The 21,909-nt window shown below is 36.9% G+C and overlaps 1 protein-coding gene across 1 annotated transcript in view; it reads left to right on the forward strand.

Moving 5' to 3' along the window:
• The window catches only part of KCNH5 (potassium voltage-gated channel subfamily H member 5), a 341,017-nt gene that overhangs the window by 62,312 nt on the left and 256,796 nt on the right, over nt 1–21,909 (forward strand). The window contains exon 6 of the mRNA XM_003901908.5: nt 1,282–1,674. Coding sequence (XP_003901957.3) covers nt 1,282–1,674 — 393 coding nt within the window. The remainder of the gene's footprint in view (nt 1–1,281; nt 1,675–21,909) is intronic.

Raw genomic sequence — 21,909 nt, forward strand, 5'->3', positions numbered from 1 at the left:
TTTTTGACTCCTACCTCCTGGGTCCCATTAGTCCTAGAGACACTGAATAACTGAATACATATGATGGGCAAAGCTGTTGAAAATATTTAAAAATTTCAATTTACCAAACTCTTTAACACATATGTTATCTTTGGCTTCATTGATGGCAAAGGGCAGAAGTTTTTGGTTTACCCCTTCAACTGTTTTTTTTTGTTTGTTTGTTTTTGTTTTTGAGATGTAGTCTCGCTCTGTCACCAGGCTGGAGTGCAGTGGCGCAATCTCAGCTCACTGCAACCTCTGCCTCCTGCGTTCAAGTGATTCTGGTGTCTCCACTTCCTGAGTAGCTGGGATTTATAGGAATGCACCACCACACCCATCTAATATTTGTATTTTCAGTAGAGATGGGGTTTCACCATGTTGGCCAGGATGGTCTCGATCTCCTGACCTCGTGATCTGCTTGCCTCAACTATTTTTTAGAATTCCCAGGTTCCAGGTTCCAGAAGGCAATGCTATGTCTTGTGTTGGTTATCTTTGCCCAGGGATACACAAACCTCTACTCTTGCTCTGTCATCTGCTTTTTATCTTTTTTTTCTACTGTAATTAGACCTAATTAGTATAATTCAAGGTTCATATAACCTTACACTGAAATTTTTCCATTTGTCAAATAGGTATACAGAAACAAACTTGAGTATTTAATATTTTTTTCCCTAAAGGAAATTTGCACTTGGGCAAGAAACACAATATTCTTTAAGTCCAGATCTAAGGGAGAAAGGGAAAAAGCAGGTGATACCCTTTACAATCCTTTACACTGCTGTGCCAGCCATCAGGGCCCTTGCTGAGTATCACTCAACAACAACATCACCAACAGTGGGATGCTGGGGTCCAGCGAGGCCATCAGAATCAAAGTTATGCTTCCCGAGGTGCTAAATGTGTATAAAGAATAGATAATGGTGTGTCACCCAAATAACTGCTGGACAGTCCATGAGAGCCATGTGATTCTAGGGGGGCTTACAGAGTGAGTGTGCTGGAGGCACTTGAAGAAGTGGACATCTAGCAGTATTGTGGATCAGTGTTGGCTACTGCGTCAGAGCAGGCCAGATAGAACAGCAGAAAGATCAGCTTTGGTAGGGCGCTTGGACTTGGAGTGACTTCCTGTGAACAAATTTTAGGACAACTCAGGAAAAGAGGGAGGCAAGACTATGGAGCATGACTGGCTGTGGTTTGACTGCCAGTAGATTTGAACTCATCACTGACTGTGCAGAGATAACCTAGTCATGTATAAACACATTTTCTCTCTTTTAGGTTCTTCAGCTGGGATCAGATATCCTTCCTCAGTATAAACAAGAAGCGCCAAAGACGCCACCACACATTATTTTACATTATTGTGCTTTTAAAACTACTTGGGATTGGGTGATTTTAATTCTTACCTTCTACACCGCCATTATGGTTCCTTATAATGTTTCCTTCAAAACAAAACAGAACAACATAGCCTGGCTGGTACTGGATAGTGTGGTGGACGTTATTTTTCTGGTTGACATCGTTTTAAATTTTCACACAACTTTCGTGGGGCCTGGTGGAGAGGTCATTTCTGACCCTAAGCTCATAAGGATGAACTATCTGAAAACTTGGTTTGTGATCGATCTGCTGTCTTGTTTACCTTATGACATCATCAATGCCTTTGAAAATGTGGATGAGGTAAGTCTTTTGTTTTGGTTTTCTGAGTACTGTGGGTCATATGTTTTGAAAACATCAGGATAAATGGATTCCACAGATAATCCAAACCTCTTTTTAGCCACCATTTTCAACTTTCTTGAAACCCTTGCCAAAAGTTATTGCATTTGATCACCTTAAGTTAGTGTTCATCTATTTCTTTTCCTTGATATCTGGTTGAAAATACTAACTACTGGGAATTGGAGGTTGTGGATGGAAGAAGTGGATGAGAAGAAAAGTGGTGGCATTTGAAGTCAATTATGGTTCACAAACTACATAATTGATTGAAAGAAGATATTAGGTTGGTGCAAAAGTGATTGTGGTTTTCACAATTACTTTTAATGGTAAAAACCACATTTACTTTTATAACAACCTAATAAGTAGATGTATTTTCTTTGAAAAGCTTCAGCATTTGAACACTCTGTTCATTCACAGGTCTATTGACTGCTCCTCTCAAGATACTTATGGTAACAGTGGTAGAGTTAACATAAAGATAAAGAAAGTTTTATGAAAGAGCAATTCTTGAATTTTTGCCACTTTGGTTTCTTCCTCATAGCTTTTGCTTTACATTTTGTCTGAATATATTTGTGGGTATTGGATGACATATTAGTCCATTTTCATACTGCTATAAATATACAACCTGAGACTGGGTAATTTATAAACAGAAGATATTTGACTCACAGTTCCACATGGCTGGAGAGGCCTCAGGAAACTTATAATCCTGGTGGAAGGAAGCAAGGACCTTCTTCACATGGCGACAGGAGAGAGAAAGGAGCACAGGGGAAACTGCCACTTTTAAAACCCCCAGATCTCGTGAGAACTCCCTCACTATCATGGGAACATCGTGGGGAAAACTGCCCCCATAATCTAATCACCTCCCACCAGGTCCCTCTCTTGACATGTGGGGATTACCATTCGAGATGAGATTTCGGTGGGGACACGGAACCAAACCATATCAGATGACTTCTGATGTCTGGTCTAATTTAAGGCTCTGCTTCTTCAGTGTTATCAGTGCACCTAGAAGTAATTAAAATATGTAAAAGCTTAAAAGACCACTTCATTCACAGCTTCTCAGCCTCTAACTTAATAGCAGATGATATTTAAGTTGTTACACCAAGCTAATAGGATATAACCAGTAATTTCAATTCATAATATATAGAAGAGTCAGTATAGAATATATCTATTATTAAAATGTCTTAATAATGGTAATATTACTAACTTAATAGTCCTAAGATGTTCCTATAGATTCTACTCTGTAGACTGCTCGATGGAAAATTCCTTATTCTGTTATTATTATTATTATTATACATTATAATATATTATTGTTTCTCTATGTGTGTTGGGAGATAGATTGAAACTTTTCTTCAGTGACTTTTTCCATAAAATATTTACATTCAATCAACTATAATAATACAAATATTATTTCCCCCAAATTTAATGTAGACATCGTATTTTCATACTGTATATGTAATTATTACTTTACAAATTATGGGAAAAAAGAAATCATAGTAATTCATTTTCCAAGTTTTGAGTCCACCTACATGAAGCTTTTAAAGATTTTTTTTTTCAAATTTATCTTCTGAAGTGAGTTAAAGGAGTTAATTTTGAAAATACAAATCACATAATAGGGGACAATAAGCAGTATTTATGTTTTGCACACTACACAGATGATTACATTAATACATTGGTTATTTAGAACATAGGCCTAAAGATTTTAATAAAAGGAATCACTCATGTGGAATCTAGAAAAGTTCATCTCATATAGAGTAGAATGATGGTAACCAGGGGGTGGGATGAATGGAGAGATGGTCAAAGAGTACAAAACTTCAGTTAGGTGGAACTAAATTCAAGAAATCTATTATACAACATGGCGACTATAGTTAACGATGTACTACATTCTGTAAAAATGGTAAGAAAGTGGATGTAAAGTGTTCTCACCACAAAAATGATAACTATGTGAAGAAACACATATGTTAACTAGCTAGATTTAGTCATTCCACAATGCATACATACTTAAAGACGTCATGTTCTACATAGTAAATACATGCAATTATTTCTGTCAATTAAAAATAATCAAAAGATTGGTTTGATTAGTATTGCAGTAAATATATTGTATAATAATAAATACATTTGTAATTATATGTAATACTGCAATAATATTTATATTAAAAGATTCCCTCAATTTTGCTCATATTCAAGAAATGCAAAGTAAATCTGCACCAAGTACAATTTTCATTTATTATGCTGCAAAGCCCGAAACTGTTAGAACGCTAGGCTACTGAGTGTAGTAGCTAAGTAGGCACACCGCTCAAATCTCCTTTCATAAACACGTGTTGTGTGGAGTACAGTCAGCGGCACCCTCGGTCCAGCTCCTGGCTTTAGAAAGCCTGTTGTTAGCATCTCTTCTTAACTCAGCATTTAGTGATCTCACAGTGGTAGCTTGAAATTAGCCACAGTGGGAGTATTTACACCACAGAAAGTAGCAAAAGCTACAAATCAAGGCCTTTTTAAAAAAACTTTCTGTAGAGCTAGTTGTTAATCATTTTCCAACACAGCACTGAACACAGTTAACTGAAGGCTGCTGCCTTTTCTGATCTGCTGCAGCTCACATATTGGAGCTGGGCTCACACATTTCCCCAGGGCTGCTCCCTGTCAATGTCTGAGTATGGTGGGAATACTATAACTTGTCCATACGTGCAACTTCTGCTCTGGGACTGTCCATTTATTATGTAAAAGTTTAAGGTTTTTCTTCCTACCTGAGTCTTCCTTCCCTCTTTCACAGGTGTTAGACTTGCATTGTAGTCCAAAGGCTCTTCGTGTTCCCCTCCTCCCCATTTTGTCCTTCCCAGGCATTTCCATCAGTAAAATTCTTGCGTAAATAACCCTGGCTTGGCATCTACTCCTTACAGGACCTCAATTGATCAAGTGGGATGTGGTACGTCCCTCTCATATACTGCTCAGGGGAGAACGAATTGGTAAAATCTCTATAAAGAACTGTTGGCAATGTCTCGTTTTAAAAAAGAGAAGACCCTAGAGCGCCACTTTCAAATTTTTCGGTGGATTCTTTTATTATTTGCTTCCATGTCACCAAACAACGTGACTACATATCTACCTCTTGGTTTGTCAATTTTAGGTTTTGTCTTTGACTTCTCACTATGAAAGGTGAGATTTTAGCTCCCCTTTCTATCTTCTCTTACTATTTACATGCACCATTTTCATCACCTAATTCTCACAATGTATCATCCTTTTGATTCAATAAATATTAAGGGTTGATATTTTTGTGATTAATTTGTTTCTTTTTTTGGAGACAGAGTCTTGCTCTGTCACCCAGGCCAGAGTGCAGTGGTTTGGTCACTGCAACCTCTGCCTCCCAGGTTCAAACGATTCTCCTGCCTCAACCTCCACAGCAGCTGGGACTAGAGGTGCACACCACCACACTTGGCTAATTTTAAAAAATTTTTTTAGTATTTCACCACGTTGGTCAGTCTGGTCTTGAATTCCTGACCTCAATTGATCCGCCGCCTCAGCCTCCCAAAATGTTGGAATTACAGGTGTGAGCCACTGGGCCCTGCCAAGTGTTTATATTATTATGACTGCAAATGTGCACTTTCTAGCTGATCCTTGCAGCATGTTGTAATTACTTTTCCTTTTCTGCACTTTCCATTTTTCTGGGAGCTGATAACTGTCTGATTTTATGTTTTCTATGTTCTTATCACTAATTCAGCCACAAAGTTCTCTGACAATTATCTAAATCTCCCTTCATTACATTGATGCAAGAGATATTCTATCAATATCATTTTCTTAAACAAACCTCTCTTTACTCTGTCACCTAATTGATGGTTGAGCTAGCTATAATATTCTTGGCTAGAGATAATTTTCCTTCAGAATTTTGAAAGATACAATGCCATTGTACTCTATCTTCCGGTAATTCTGATAAGAAACTTGAAGTCATTAAGATTTCTGGTCCTTTACATGTGACCTATTTTCTCTTTCTGGAAGTTTCATATATCTTCTCTGTTCCCAGGTTCTGTAACTTTCTGATGATATACCTTTGTGCAGATCTATTTTCATCAGTTTTGATGGGTGTCAACTAGGTGGTCCTTTTCAGTCTGGAAAAACATGGCTACGTCTCGATATTTTTCCTATTATGATTTTCTCCAGCCCTCTGACCTTTTCTAAATTTTCTCTCTTTCTGGAACTCCTTTTATTCAGATATTGTACCTATGGGACCACTCCTGTAATTTCCTTTTTTTAAAAAAAAAAATCTCCTATTTTCCAATCCTTTATGTTTTTGCTATACTTTCTGGGAGATTTCTTCCACATTTTTCTAACGTTCTTTGTCCCTAATAATGCTTTCCTTGCTTAAGGTCTGGTTTGCTCTATACTATTATAGCTAAATTTGCTTTTGTGTAGTTGGTGTGTACTTGGTCTGTATATTTCTGGATATATATTTTATGAGTAGTGTATAGATTCTGAAAGTCTCTTTAACAGGCAAGTTTAATCTGTTTACATTGATTGTGATTAATTACGTTTTGATTTACTTAGTACATCTTATTTTCTATTTTTAAATGCCTTTTCTTATCTTTGTTTTTTGCTGTTTTCTTTTCCCTTTTGTTTTTCCAGGTTTTGGATTGATTGAATTTTTCTTTAATCTCTTGGATTCCTCCTACTGGTTTGGAATTTTTTCTGTTAATTGATTACTTGTACATTTTTAACATCAGTGTTTGACTTAAATTCCAGAAGCTTCTAAGTATCTTTACCTTTCTTCATTCAATTCAAGCACTTCTGTTCCCCTTCATCTTTCAAATGATTATTGTCTTTTATTTTGGGCCTACATTATTTTTAGTTTTTTTCTTTTAATCTGTGATTGTTTTATTAATATTTAATTGTCAATTCTTATTTAGATTTATCCACGTTTATCAGCTTCTTCATTCATACTATTTTACGCATTCTTTGCCTTCTTTCTGGGTCAGTTCCTGTAAATTGGCTCCTTATTACCCCTTATTATAACATTCACCTTTTTGGAACATATTTCTTTCAGGAAGCCTTCCTGCATCATTCCCAAGCAGCTTTAATTAATATCTTCACCATATTTCATCTGTATAGGTATGCATCTTAATAGAGTTAAAAATATTTTTTCTTTTGTTGATTTGTGTGTGTTCATAAGCACTGTATCAGCTGTTGGATGTTCTGGAGTCTTGTGCCTTGTCTAGGACATATTTGTTTTGAGACTTTGAGAGGGTTACTCTGGTTCTCAGTTTCCATGATGTAAAAGAAGGGAAGGAGTGTATAGCTAAATTACTTATATCACAAGGTGGTTATAAGGAATAAATGGGAAAAGGGATACTAATAAATTTTGCGTGTAGAATTCTGCTAGTCTGATGGGGTATGATTATTTCATTTGTATGTTTGTTTCCTCAGCTGGATTATAAATCCTGTGATGGTGAACAATGTGTCTTCTATCTCCTTGGTATTTCCTCATTGCTCTTAAGGTGTACTGGTGACTTATTGACATGAAGCAGTAAAGTGTTAGCAAGGTTTTAGTAAATTGTACAATGACATAAAAATAAAATAGAACTTAAACCTGAAGAGGAAGTACATTAATGGTGTCTTGAGAATAAGAGAGAATATGAGTCTGAAAATTACGATATAATCCTTTTACATGATGCAAGTGCAGAATGACATAAAAGACTTAATAACATTCTTTATTTTCGAGATTGTCAGCATGCTCTCTGAAGGTAGTTTGGTTTACTAGGAATTCATGAACTGAATATGTTATTCTTTAAGAAGATTGTGAGGCAGAAAAGATAGATTCCATTGAAGAAGGCATTCTGTTTGAAAAGAAGGAACATAAATGTTCTAAAAGCCATAAACAGAGGGTAAAAGAATGTTGTCACTAAGAATCTAAAGAATAGGATTGAGCTTCTTTGTAGTATGCATTGGAATACAACTTTGGGAGGTTCAGGGAGCCTGAATTTGGAGAGATTAGAGGGAGTTGAGCCATAGAACATCACCAAAGATGGAGCAGCTGCAGATAACATGCAGTTTGGTAGCATAGGAGATTTAGGAAATATGATACATGGGGAATTTTGATGATAATGAGTAGTCTTAGTAAGTGATAAACATAAAAACTAGGTCAAAAAATGAAATTGAGAAAAGATAACTCATGCATCGCTTTAGAAGAAAGAATGAATAGAACAATGACTGCTAAGTGGAAGTATGTAAATACTTTTAATTTTCAGAAAAGTTTATGGAAAATAATTTTCTAAATTATTGTTTTGTCATGAATTATACTTGTCAAGCTGCCACATGCATTATTTCACTTTATCCTATATAATTACATTAATAATTCTTATTTCTGATCTAGTCATTAAAACAAGAATAGGAAATCAGAGAGGCTAATTATGCTTCTAGACTTCAGTAACTTTTGTCAGCTTAGAATCCTCTTTATCTCTTTTTCTTGCCATCTCAGACTTTCTGCAAAGAATAGCATATTAGAAATTGTTATTTAATACAGTTGGCTTGCCATTACCTTTTCATTAAAGTGTATAGATAATTTAAAATAATATTTGAGTAGTGTGACTAGGATGTACCTAATTTTTCTGTTTGTTTTCCTAGTTTTATTCTTATTAAATCCATATATACTGCCTCTCTAAGTCTGTTTTGTGCTGCCATAGCAAAATACCACAGGTTGAGTCATTTATGAAGAACAAGAACTTATTTCTCACAGTTTTGGAGACTAGGAAGTCCAAAGCACTGGCATCTGGTGTCTTGTGGGGGCCTTCCTACTGTCTCCTCACATGGTGGAAGGCAGAAGAGCAGACAAGACAAATGATGTGTCCTCATAGTGGCATTAATCCATGCATGAGGGCAGATCCCTCATGACCTGAATACATTCTATTTGACCTCATCTCCCAATATTATTGCATTGAAGATTAAGTTTTAACATATATATTGGAGGGGACAAACCAATCAAACCATAGCACTACCCAATCCTTCTTGGAATTGGTTGATTTTTCTTTTCACTGTAATCCCCAGCTGATGATAGCATGCCAACATTGAGTCCTGAGCAATCTGCTGTTAAATCTAACTTTGTAAAGAGTGTGAGCCTTTTTAAAAATAGACTTTATTTTTTAAGACTGCTTTTAGGTTTGTAGCAAGATTGAGGAGGTACAAAGATTTCCCATGTACCCTTTGCTCCCAAACATGCATAGATTCTCCCACTATGAAAATTCCACATCAGAGTGGTACATCTGTTACAGTTGATAAACCCAGATGAATACATCATTGTCACCCAAAGTTGATAGTTTCTAGTGGCTCTCACTCTTGATTTTGTACCTTTAATGGGTTTGGACAGAAGTATGATGACATGTGTCCTCCATTACAGGATCACACAGATTAGTTTTACTGTCTTAAAATTTTTTCCATGCTCTGCTTATTGTTTCCCCCTTTTCTGCTAACCCGTGGCAATCACTGATCCCTTGTGTCTCAATAGTTTTGACTTCTCTAAGTGTCACATAGTTAGAATCAGATAGTTTGTAGCTTTTTCATATTGGCTTCTTTCTCTTAGTAATATGCATTTAAGGTTCCTCTGTGTTTTTTCAAGGCTTGATAGCTCTTTTTTTTTTTTTTTTTGTCTGTGCTGAATAACATATCATTGTCTGGATGTATCACAGTTTATTTATTCATTCACCTACCTACTAAAGAACATCTTGGATGCTTCCAAGTTTTGTCAAAATTAGGAATAAAGCTGTTATAAACATTCATGCGCAGGTTTATATGTAGACATAAGTTTTAAACATATTTGGGTAAATACCAAGAAACATGATTGCTGAATCATATGGTAAGACTATGTTTAATTTTGTAAGAAACTTTCAAACTGTCTGTCTTCTAAAGTGGCAGCAACATTATGTATTCCCATCAGCGATGAATGAGAATTTCCGTTGTTCCTCATCCTTGCCGACATTTGGCGGTGTTAGTATTTTGGAGTTTGACTATTCTAATAGGTGTGTAGTGGTATCTGTTTAAATGTATCTGTTTTGATGTTTTAAAATTTGCATTTGCCAAATGGCATATGTTGCTGAACATCTTTTTATATGCTTAATTCTCATAGGAATATCTTCTTTGGTAAGATGTGTGTTCAGCTCTTTTGTCCATTGTTTATTTTTATTGTTGTTTTAAGAGTTCTTTTTATATTTTAGATGATCATACTTTATTAGATGTCTTTTGCGAATATTTTCTCTCAGTTTGTGGCTTGTCTTCTCATTCTTTTGACTGTGACTTTTGCAGAGCAGAAGTTTACATTTTAATTAAGTCCAGCTTATCAATTATCACTTTCATGGATTGTGCCTTTGGTGTTGTACCTGTAAAGTTATTGTCATACTCAAGGTCATCTAGATTTTCTCCTGTGTTATCTCCCATAAGTTTTATAGTTTTGCATTTTACATTTTATACGATTCATTCTGAGTTAAATTTCATGAAGGGTGTAGGGTCAGTGTGGATATCCAGTTGTTTCATCACTATTTTTTGAAAAGACTGTTTGTCTTGTTGCATTGCCTTTTTGCCTTCTTCTAATATCAGTTGATTATATTTATGTGGGTCTGTTCCTGGATTCTCTACTCTGATCAGTTAATCTGTTTGTCTATTTTTTCACCAATGCCATACTCTCTTTATTGCTATAGTTCTATAGTTAGTCTGAAAGTCATGTAGCATCAGTCTTCTGACTTTGTTCTTTCAACTTCCATATTGTAGTGGCTATTTTGAATTTTTTGGCTGTCCATATAAGCTAGAAGCAGTCTACTTGTATCAACAAAATAACCTGCTAGGTTCTTGACTGGGTTTTTGTTGTCTCTAGTTCATTTGGAGAAGAACTGACATCTTAACAATATTGAGTCTTACTATCCATGAACATGAAATATCTCTTCACTTACTTAGTTCTTCTTTGATGTATTTCATTGGTTTTGTAGTTTTCCTCATAGATCATGTACACATTTTATTAGATTTATATTTAAGTATTTTGGGGAGGGCTAAAGTAAATGGCATTATGATTTTTATTTCAAATTCCTCTTGTGCCTTGCTGGTATACAGAAAAGCAATTGCCTTTTGTATTAACCTTGTAACCTGGAATCTTACTGTAATTACTTCTGAGTTTCATGGTTTTTGGTCAATTTATTCATATTTTCTACATAGATAATTATCTCATCTCATGGATAATCATCTGTGAACAATGACATTTTTATTTCTTCCTTCCCAGTAAGTGTACCTTTTCTTGTTTTATTGCATCAGCTAGAATTTCCATGATGATTTTGAAAAGAAGTGATGAGAGGGAACATCTTTGCCTTGTTCCTGATCTTAATAGGAAAGCTTCTAGTTTTTCACTCTTGAATATGATGTTAGTTATAGGTTTTTTTTTTGGTAGATGTTCTTTATCATGTTCAAGAATTTCCTCTTGTAGTTTGTTGAGAGTATTTTATCATGAATAGACGTTGGATTTGTTAAATGATTTATCTACATCCATTGATATGATCATGCCATTTTCCTTTAGCTTGTTGATATTATGGATTACATTAATTGACTTTCAAATGTTGCACCAGCTTTGCGTACCTAGAACCAAATCCAGTTGGTCACAGTGTATACTTTTTAAAATACATAGTTAGATTAAAAATTTTTTAATTGAATATTAACAAAACTAATATTTCATTGAGAATTTTTACATCTGCATTCATGAGAGATATTGGTTTGCACTTTTCTTGTAATGTCTTTGTCTGGTTTTGGTATTGGGGTAATGCTGGTCTCATCAAATGAATAAGAAAGTATTCTTTCTGCCTCTACCTTCTGGAAAACATTGGAGGAAATTGGTATAATTTATTCCTTAAATGTTTGATAGATTTCACTTGTGAACCTATCTGGGCCTGATGCTTTGTGTTTTAGAAGGTTATTAATTATTGATGCAATTTCTTTAATAGATATAGTTCTATTGAGATTATTTTTTTCTTGTGTGGGTCTTAGCAGATGTGTCTCTCAAGGATTTGGTTTATTTCATTATCAAATTTATCAGATCTGTGGGCAGAGTTGTTCATGGTATTTCTTAATTATCCCTTTAGTATTCATGGAATTTGTAGTAGTGTCCCCTCTTTCATTTCTAATGTTAGTAATTTGTATCTTCTCTCTGTCTTGTTTCATTAGCCTGACTAGAGGCTTATTTGTTGTTTATTTTTTTTTTTTGAGACGGAACCTCACTCTGTCACCCAAGCTGGAGTGCAGTGGCGCAGTCTCAGCTCACTGCAACCTCTGCCTCCTGGCCTCAAGTGATTCTCATGCTACAGGCGCATGCCACCATGCCTGGCTAATTTTTTGTAACTTGGTAGAGACAGGGTTTCACCACGTTGCCCAGGGTGGTCTCGAGTTCCTGAGATCAGGTGATCTGCCTGCCTTGGCCTCCCAAAGTGCTGGGATTCCAGGCATGAGCCACTGCGCCCAGCCAAAAAAAAAAATTAATTTTATTTTAAGTTCTGGGATATACGTGCAGGACATGCTGGTCTGTTACAGAGGTAAACCTGTGTCATGGTGGTTCGCTGCACCGATCAATCCATCACCTAGGAATTAAGCCCCGCATGTATTAACTATTCTTCTTGATGCTCTCCCTCCCACTCCCTGGCATCCCCTCCCCACCATCAGGCCCAGGTGTATGTTGTTCTCTTCCCCGTGTCCATGTGCTCATTGTTCAGCTCTGACTTATGAGTAAGAACATGTGGTGTTTGGTTTTCTGATTTTTAAAATCCTTTCAAAGAATCAGCTTTTGGCTTTGTTGATTTTTAAAAATGTATGTCCTATTTTCAATTTCATTTATTTCTGCTTTAATTTTTTTTTTTTTTTTTGAGACGGAGTCTCGCTCTGTCACCCAAGCTGGAGTGAAGTGGCACGATCTTGGCTCACTGCAAACTCTGTCTCCTGGGTTCACACCATTCTCCTGCCTCAGCCTCCCAAGTAGCTGGGACTACAGGCACCCGCCACCATGCCTGGCTAATTTTTTTGTATTTTTAGTAGAGACGGAGTTTCACCGTGTTAGCCAGGATGGTCTCGATCTCCTGACCTCATGATCCGCCTGCCTCGGCCTCCCAAAATGCTGGGATTGTAGGCTTGAGCCACCGTGCCCAGCTATTTCTGCTTTAATTTTTATGATGGCTTTTCTTTGACTTACTTTGGATTTAATTTCCTCCTCTTTTTTTAGTTTGCAAAAGTGAAAGTTTAGATTATTGATTTTAGATTTTTCTTCTTTTCCGGTATATGCATTCAAAGCTATAAATTTCCCTCTAAGCACTGCTTTTGCGATATACTGTCCTACACGTTGTTAAATTGTATTTTCATTTTCATATAGTTCAAATTATTTTAAATTTCTTTTGAGATTTCTTCTTTGACTCGTGTTATTTAAAGTGTGTTATTTAATCTCCAAGTGTTTAGGTATTTTTGAGATATTGTTCTGTTATTGATTTCTAATTTAATTCCATTGTGACCTGAAAGCTGACATTGTATGATTTCTGTTCTTTTAATAAACATAGTGATTCTAATAATAATTTAAAATTCATTTATATTTATATTGAGTATTGGATTAGTAGCTGATCCATACTCGTCTTTCATCCATAGGCTCAGAGAAGGTGTGTTGGTGAGCCTATTTGGCATCCTTTAATTGTACTTCAAGAAAAGAATTCAAATGCAGCAAAGATCTTTAGAGAGCTAATGTTTAGGTATTATGCTTCTTTCTAGAAGAATCTCCAAAGCAGAGACTCTGTCTCTGTAACTCATCTTGGATTTGTATACCTACCAAGATGCCTGACATCTAATTGCCACCCTACAAATATTTCTACTGAAGTGAATGAGGCATACCACATTTCCTAACTATACGTGCTTTTTGTTAATAATGGGAAAGATATGGCCAGAGGGAAACCTTTGTGGCTTAATCTTAGCTGTGCTCTAAACTCTTTCTCCTCACAGACTATAGGGCATATCCTTTGACAACTATGTTCACATTTCCTCTCATGAGTTCCTTTCCATGAGTACTCTTATGCTGTCATGTAAATAATCCTCCAGTCAGATGACCTGCCCTATCAGCTTTCCATACATGTTTAAGGATTACCTTAGGGTTATGCCTCCAAGCTGTGATCTCCCCCTGGGAGTACAAAGTATTGTGGACAAATAAATACTAATGAATACAAAGATGAACAAGACACAGTCTCTGAACAGATACCTACCTTCTACTTCGAGGGAAAACTTTCTCACAAACTATTCAAAGGTGTAAATAAAAGAGGGGTCAGGGTGAAGGAAGAGATAGGGAAACTATTTGGAGAAAGGGTAAGAGTCAGCCTCAAGTTCCAAATTGGAACATGATGGCTATCGTGTAAGCTTTTAAATTCTATTCCTGGTGGGCATTGGTAGAGAATGTTATCAAGGCTGGGTAATACACAGCTTTAAAGATAGACATTCTTAGATTTGAGAAGTTTGGTGATGTTGCAGGAACATTCTTTTGCATGAATTTCCACTGAGACAAAGCAGTCTGTTTAACTGAGGGAATTAGCTTTGAGAGGATAGGAAATAACAAGCAATGAGGATAGCATTGAGCTTGGCTTTGTTTGATTTTCTTGTTTACATAAAAGATTTTTTATCTGTACTGATCTTCATTCATGATAAATTGTTCCTATTGTTAAGCATCAGGGGATGATTCTAACATAGAGGCAAAGAAGGTTGAAATATATTGGAATTTGTATGTTACAGCTAACTCTTAAACAGTTTTTACCATAAGTAATTATGAATACTTGCATAGAGGTTGCTGTTCATTGTCTTTCTGTGTGATAATTATCCCCACGCTTGAGAAATCGTAGTTTTGTTATTCTGCTTTTGGGGAAATTCCAGTGGAGTTCATCCCTACTTCATTTAGCCTTTTTAATACTTCGCTTTATTCCCTGATGTCACTGCTTTCACACAACACACACTAACTTATAAACAATGTGTTTGTCTTTGTATTGAATTTCTTAATCTTTAAGAAGTGTTGTTTATATTTAGGTAAAGGGTTAACAAAATTATTTCTCCTTCTGCTTGAGGATTTGACTTTTGGCTAGCAGTCTTCCTTTGTTTCCCTGGGAACTGATGAAGGGAACATGTCATTTATGTTTCTAGGCAATATTACTTATGTTTTAAAAAATGGCTGGGCATGGTGGCTAATGCCTGTAATTGCAGCCCTTAGGGAGGCAGAGGAAGGAGGACTGCTTGAGCCCAGGAGTTTGAGGACAACCTGGGCAACATACCAGGACCCCATCTCCACAGAAAGAAAAAAATATTCCCTCATCAGTAAATTGCATCTAGGCTGTGAGGAACTTTTAATAAACTATAAATAACTTCATAAGGACACCATGGCTTATGGGTTCCTTGAATGATGGAGCTTTCAGGGTTCCAACAGATATGAGTGTATCTCTTGTGGGACTCTGAAACCTATGCCTGTGGCATTGTTATTAGAAGTATTAGATTAGGTAGAGCATGAGGCTGTCAAAAGCTACATCCGCAAACATTACCAACACAACCTGTTAAAAAGACAAAGCTGAGTTGAATTTATTGCTTACCACAGTAGAAGGGAACACTGCCATGCAAAGCTCTGGTAGTGTACTCAGAGCAGGAAAGACAAGGACAGAATGGATTAAGAATCGAAAGTTTGATTTAAGGTGGGCTTTTAAAAACGGGGAGGGGCTAGGGGAGTGGGCTTTATCAGAATTGGGTAAAGTTCAAGAATATGATACAATAGCACAGGATTGGAGGAAACAGCAAGGCAAGGATTTTGAAGGAAAGAATTCAAAGAATCTCAGGCCATTAACTGTCTGCAGATACTTTTCACTAAAGAGTTAATAGGTCTTTGCAAAGTTCCTGTAATAAAAATATCAAACCGTTTTTCTGAGCAGGAGAGTTGTGGAGAAAGAAAGTCAAGCTAAGGGAGACAGAGGGATAGTCCAAAGTCACGTTAATGTAGACGGTAAGATAGAGTTTTAGTTTTCAGTGTCCAGGATGAGTGACAGTAGTGGTGATGGTGAGATTAGACTATTTCTCAAGGCTTTTAAGTCAGGATGTCTCCAGTACCTGCTGACTGAGTCTTATTTTCTCATTTTTAAGTTGTCTTCTTGGGGAGATGGGGGACAGGGAGCATAGCTCTTTGGACTGCTACACAAACTGCTATGAGGTCTATGTCCATGGGAGAAGATGTTAATACTGCCCTTTTGATGAGCAGGGATTTCTATTCTGTACCCTTCTGAGTCTACTGATAAACAAGCATGATCTACAGTAGTCGTGTTTGAATGTTTAGTTGATCAGTATTGCAGATACAAATACAGAGTTTATGATCAAATGCCTGGTGTGCACTTTCCCAGAAGATGCTAGTTTCCATTGTGATTTGTTTGTTTTTGGGTAATTGTGTCAGGAAAAATCAGCCGTCTTCAGTTATATTCATGTTTATACACAGGATTACACTGAGTTGTGAATGGCCTTACTCAAAAACTTTTACAGATGTTGCAGTTGTCTTGGTGACAGTGAATTAAGAGGTCTAGATCATGGAAAGCAGTGCAAAAATTATTTTACCATAAATTACAGATTTTTAGATTTGCTCAATTTTATATTCAATATGATGCTACTGGAATTTTAGAATCACTTCTTCTTGTCTTCAGTATTGAAATCTAACAAGTTTAAAAAAAGAACATCTATTTAATGACATCTTACCTATGTTGGCAAAGAAAGTAATTATTTTTAGGAAATATACAGTCTCCATGTACAGAAGCCTGCCAGTACATATGATAAACATATCACTAGGACTCATCACTAGCTCAATTGTTAAATTTTTGCTCTTTAGTGTTATGAATGACTGTGTATTTGGTTTGAATTCTGAGATGTGGTGGTACATTGAGAAATATACAGGGATGGCTGTCTTAGTCCATTTTGTGTAGCTATAACAGTATGCCTGAGGCTGGGTAATTTATAAAGAAAAGAAGTCTATTTCGCTCACAGCTCTGCAGGTTAGGAAGTTCAAGAGCATGGCCCTGGATTCTGATGAGTGTTTTCATGCTGCATCATAACCTTGTGGAGAAAGTCAAAGGACAAGCAGACATATGAGGAGAGACAAAACCCAAACAGTGCCCTGGCTCTAGAAAAATCTACTGTTGCAGGAAGTTATCCATTCCTTTAAAAATGAATCCAGTCTTGCCAGAGTGAGAACTCACCCACTGCCATGAGAATGGTACCAAGACATTCATAAGAGATTCAATCCCATGACTCAAACACCTCCCACTAGGCCCCATGCTCCAACACTACCACATTGGGGATCAAATCCAACAAACCACATGCAAGCTATAGCAATGACGTAAGAAGGATTTATTCTTCTCTGAATGTCATCCTTTAAATGAAAAAAACAAATCCCTTACTTGATTTCATTCATCTATTCACCTCAGTATATATATAGTTATATATATATTGTTTTTTATATATATATATTTACCTCTTTCTCTCTGTCTCTCATATGTGTATATATCTCATATGTGTTTATATATGTGTATATATCTCATATGTGTATATATGTGTATAGCACATATCTATATCTAGCAGTATATATATATATACATGTGTCAGGAATTCCTTTATTATAAGTATTGGGGAATCTAGCAGTGAACAAGCACACAAATCCTCCCCTATCTTCATAAAACTGTTAAAGAGAAATTGTACCAGACATTTGTTAAAAACAAAGACTGTATTCAAGACCGTTGCAATAGTAGAGAGAGATTTTTGCACTAGGGGAGAGGGATTGAACTCAACTTTGTTGAAACAAGTGGTGGAAATGTTGGTCAATATGATTAGGCCATCTAATCATTTGATAATTGGTGCTTATCAAAGTTTGACATCTACCCTCCTACAGATATTAGAAAACAGAGGCACTATCTTTCTTGATGATTACATTCCAAAGGAATAGCCCACAAGTCTTTGAGAAAGACATTCCTGGGTTATAAAATTGGCAAGAGGCTGAAAGAAGATTTTCCTCTGAAAGAGGCAGAGAATTTACAATAGAAAGTTTTCTAAAGTAAATGTTCTAAGAAAAGGGAAGTCAGGGTCCTAGACTTAGGAAGAAGCCAAATTAAGGTCGTCTTGGTCAGAGTGAATATTCTGGTGGGGGAAAAACAGACAGTAAGTATACATGGACAATTTAAAATATGTGTGTGTGTGTGTGTGTGTGTGTGTGTGTGTATAATTTCAGTTAGTGATGTGCTCTACAAATAAAAGTAATACAGGAGCAACAGGATATAGATAATGACCGGGGTGATGAGGAGGTGAACCATGTGGGAAAGCGTGTAATGGGCTAAATGTAGCTGTTAGGTTAGGATTTGCTTTTAGTTGCAAAGAAAAGAGACTCAAGTGACCTCAAGTAATGGAAGATTTAGTATAAGGATGAATATTTTTCAGCACATAGCACAAATAACAGTGGTACCTTAGGACCTAATGTATGACTCTAGCCCGAGGTGGCTCTGGGGAACCTGGCCCAAGGCACAGCCAATTTCTAATATTAGGGAAGTGAGCCTGAAAAAAGGAAGGAGCTGAACCAAGTATAGGGAAGTGAGGAAAAAGAAAATGGAGCTACTCTTTGAATTCCTTCTTCATATGTCTCGCAGTCTTTCTTTGACATTGTTTTCTCCAGTATCATTTTCTTATAGCCTTAACATTCCGTATTATCACATATTATCATTAAAATTGTTGGAAAAAGGGATATTTTAGAAAATTATTTTGGAGGACATGACTGTTTACTCTTCTAGCTATTTTCTTAGGGTTTGTAGATCTTTACTTGAGTTTTCCACCGCTAATGTGACTCACTCACTCTGTCAAGAAATTCTTGACTGAATTTCTTACCATGCTTGTTAATTTCATCTGAACTTGACTGGACCTTGGAGTGTTCAGATTACACTTTATTACTGGGTATTTCTGTTTCTTGCTGAGATTAGCGCTTGGATCAGTACATTCAGTAAAGCAGATTGTTCTCCCCAATGTGGATGGGCATTATCCAATCTGTTGAGGACCTGAATAGAACAAGAGATGGAAGAAGGAGGAATTCTCTCCTTTTTTCTGCTTTACTACTTGATCTGGGACATCTCATCTCATCTTGTCTTGCCCTTGGGCTGGAATTTACACCATTGACCTGGTTCTCAGGTCTTTGGACTTGAATTGCAATATCGGCTTTCTTGGGTCTCCAGGTTGCAGATGGCAGACTGTGGAACTTCTCTGCCTTCATAATCATTTGAGCCCATTCCTCACAATACTGCTCTCTCTCTTCCTAAATATCATTATCTATATACAGTTATTCCCTTTTATCCATGGGTATACATTCCAAGACCCCCAGTGGAGGCCTGAACCACAGATGATACTGAACCCTATATATACTATGCTTTCTCATATACAGGCGTACCTATGATAAGTTTAGTTTATAAATTAGGCACAGTAAGAAATTAACAATAACAACAAAATAGAAGAATTATTACAATGTACTATAATAAAAGTTATGTGAATGTGCTTGCTGTCTTCCAAAACATCTGTTTGTTACTATACTCACCCCTTTTCTTATGATGATGTGAGATGAAAAAATGCCTACATGATTAGATGTGTAGGGTGAATGATGTAGGCATTGTGACATAGCTTTAGGCTACTATTGACCTTCTGATAATGCATCAGAAGAGGATTAAATTCTTCAGGTGATCCTGGATCATTAAGCCATGAACATTAATGGTTGGATGTCAGGAGCAGAAGCAGATAATGTCAATATTGGGGATCCTTGATAGTTGAAGGTTATTTTTTACTAAAACCTTTGGGAAGAACGCTGTAGTTGGAAATTATTGTCTCTTTTAAACTCATTAAAATGTTGCTATTGAAATTGTATTCCATCCAGGCATGGTGGCTCACGCCTGTAATCCCAGCACTTTGGGAGGCTGAGGTGGGTGGATTGCCTGAGCTCAGGAGTTCGAGACCATCCTGGGCAACATGGTGAAACCCTGTCTCTACTAAAAATACAAAAATTAGCCTGGCGCGGTGGCTCATGCCTGTAATCCCAGCACTTCAGGAGGCCGAGGCTGGCGGATCACCTGAGGTCGTGAGTTCAAGACCAGCCTGACCAACATGGAGAAACCCTGTCCCTACTAAAAATACAAAATTAGCCGGGGTGGTGGCGCATTCCTGTAATCCCAGCTACTCAGGAGGCTGAGGCAGGAGAATCACTTGAACCTGGGAGACAGTGGTTGCAGTGAGCCAAGATTGCGCCATTGCACTCCAGCCTGAGCAACAAAAGCAAAACTCCATCACACACACACAAAAAAAAAAAAGAAAAAAAAAGAAATTGTATTCCTTCGTTGATCATATAGGAGATTTTAGTGCTTTGTTCCATCTGTGGATCATATTCCATAATTCTGTCCATTATTGTTTGTAGAATCTGAAACACTTCAGCAACTTTCCACATTGGAAAGTGGATACTTTCCAGCAAGTATCCACATTGCTAGTTCTGTTTCAGTTTCTTCTTCTTCCTCTGTAGGTGACTCAACAAGTTCTTCCAGTTTCTCATTGGTTAGCACTTCTGATGACTTGCAATATGTTCTCCACTTCATCAAGTATATTGGCAAATTCTTCTTCACTACCTTGTCTTACTGTGTGAATTATTTTCCTAGCTTCTTCATTGATCCCCAGGAAGCCTTTAAAATCATTCATGACTTCATTCCATAAGTTCTTCCAGTAGGTATTTGCAATTTCTGATTTTAATTAATCCATTGCAGTTTTGATGAACACTATTGCATCAGAGATAGTGAATGATTTCCAGCACTGCTTTATATCTGGATTAGGGTCTGCATTAGTTGCTGATCAAATGCAATCAAATATCAGGCAGGCGTATGTGGCATTGACAAACCAAATGATATCCTGGTCAAAGGGCTGAAACAAGGAGGTTATATTTGAAGGTAAAAATACAACGTAAACATTTTCATTTTCATAGAAAATTCAGGATGGCTGGGTGCATTCTCATCTCCATCTCCATCCCTGTTCCTGTATCCATCTCCACCTGCACCTCCATCTCCATCTCCATTTCCATCTCTATCTGTATCTCCATCTCCATCTCCATATCTCCATCTGCATCTCCATCTCCACCTCCATCTGCATCTGCATCTCCATCTCCATCTGCGTCTCCATCTTCATCTGCATCTGCATCTTCATCTCCAATCATCTTCACCTCCATCTCCATCTCCATCTGCATCTGTATCTGCATCTGCATCTCCATCTCCATCTCCATCTTTATCTGCATCTCCATCTGTACCTCCATCTCCATCTCCATCTGCATCTGCGTCTCTGTCTCCATCTCCATCTCCATCCCCATCCCTGTATCCATCTCCATCTGCACCTCTATTTCCATATCTCCATCTCCATATCTCCCTATCTCCATCTCCATTTCCATTTTTCATGTCCATCATGTCCTGTTGGTCCTGTTTCTCTGGAGAGCCCTGACAAATACACTTAGTCTTTCTTCTCTTTTGCTTTGTCTCTTTGCTTACATAGCCCATCATGGCCACTTCAGTCTTACTCTGCTTCAACTTTCATTGCCTGTTACCTCATTCCCTCAGCATTTCTTGTATTATTTAAGCTGTAAAACAAGAGTCTTAACCTTCAGGGATGGGGATAGTTAGGAGAAGTGTCTCTGAGGGGGTTATATTTTTAAGCCCAGATCTGAAAGATGCATAGGAATTCACCAGGCAAAAGAAACTGTTGGTGGGTAGGGAAATTCTTTTAAACAGCATGTTTGGAGATCCCCTGGGTGAGAGAGAATATATTTTTAAGGTAGGAAAGAAGTCCTATATGAACAGAGTGTAGAGAGCAGAAGACAGATGCACAAGGTGAGTCTGAAGAGGTAGGCAGGGGTAGGTTGTGTTAAGGAGTTTGAGTTTTATTCTAAAGGCAGCAAGAAATTATTGAAGAAGGATTTAAAACATCCCCAATTTGGTTTGCTTGTACATATATCATAATGTTAAAAAAAATTCAGGGCTTTAGGCAATATACCTCTTTGTAGGGTACATACTTTGGTCAAGCTTTATATTCACTGTGGACCCAGTGGATATGAAAATAAAAGTATTTTACACAACAAGAAGCATATTAAATGTTAGTACATTTTGGATATTGCTGGCA

This window comes from Papio anubis, chromosome 7 (assembly GCF_008728515.1).
Source record: "Papio anubis isolate 15944 chromosome 7, Panubis1.0, whole genome shotgun sequence".
Lineage (NCBI taxonomy): Eukaryota > Metazoa > Chordata > Mammalia > Primates > Cercopithecidae > Papio > Papio anubis.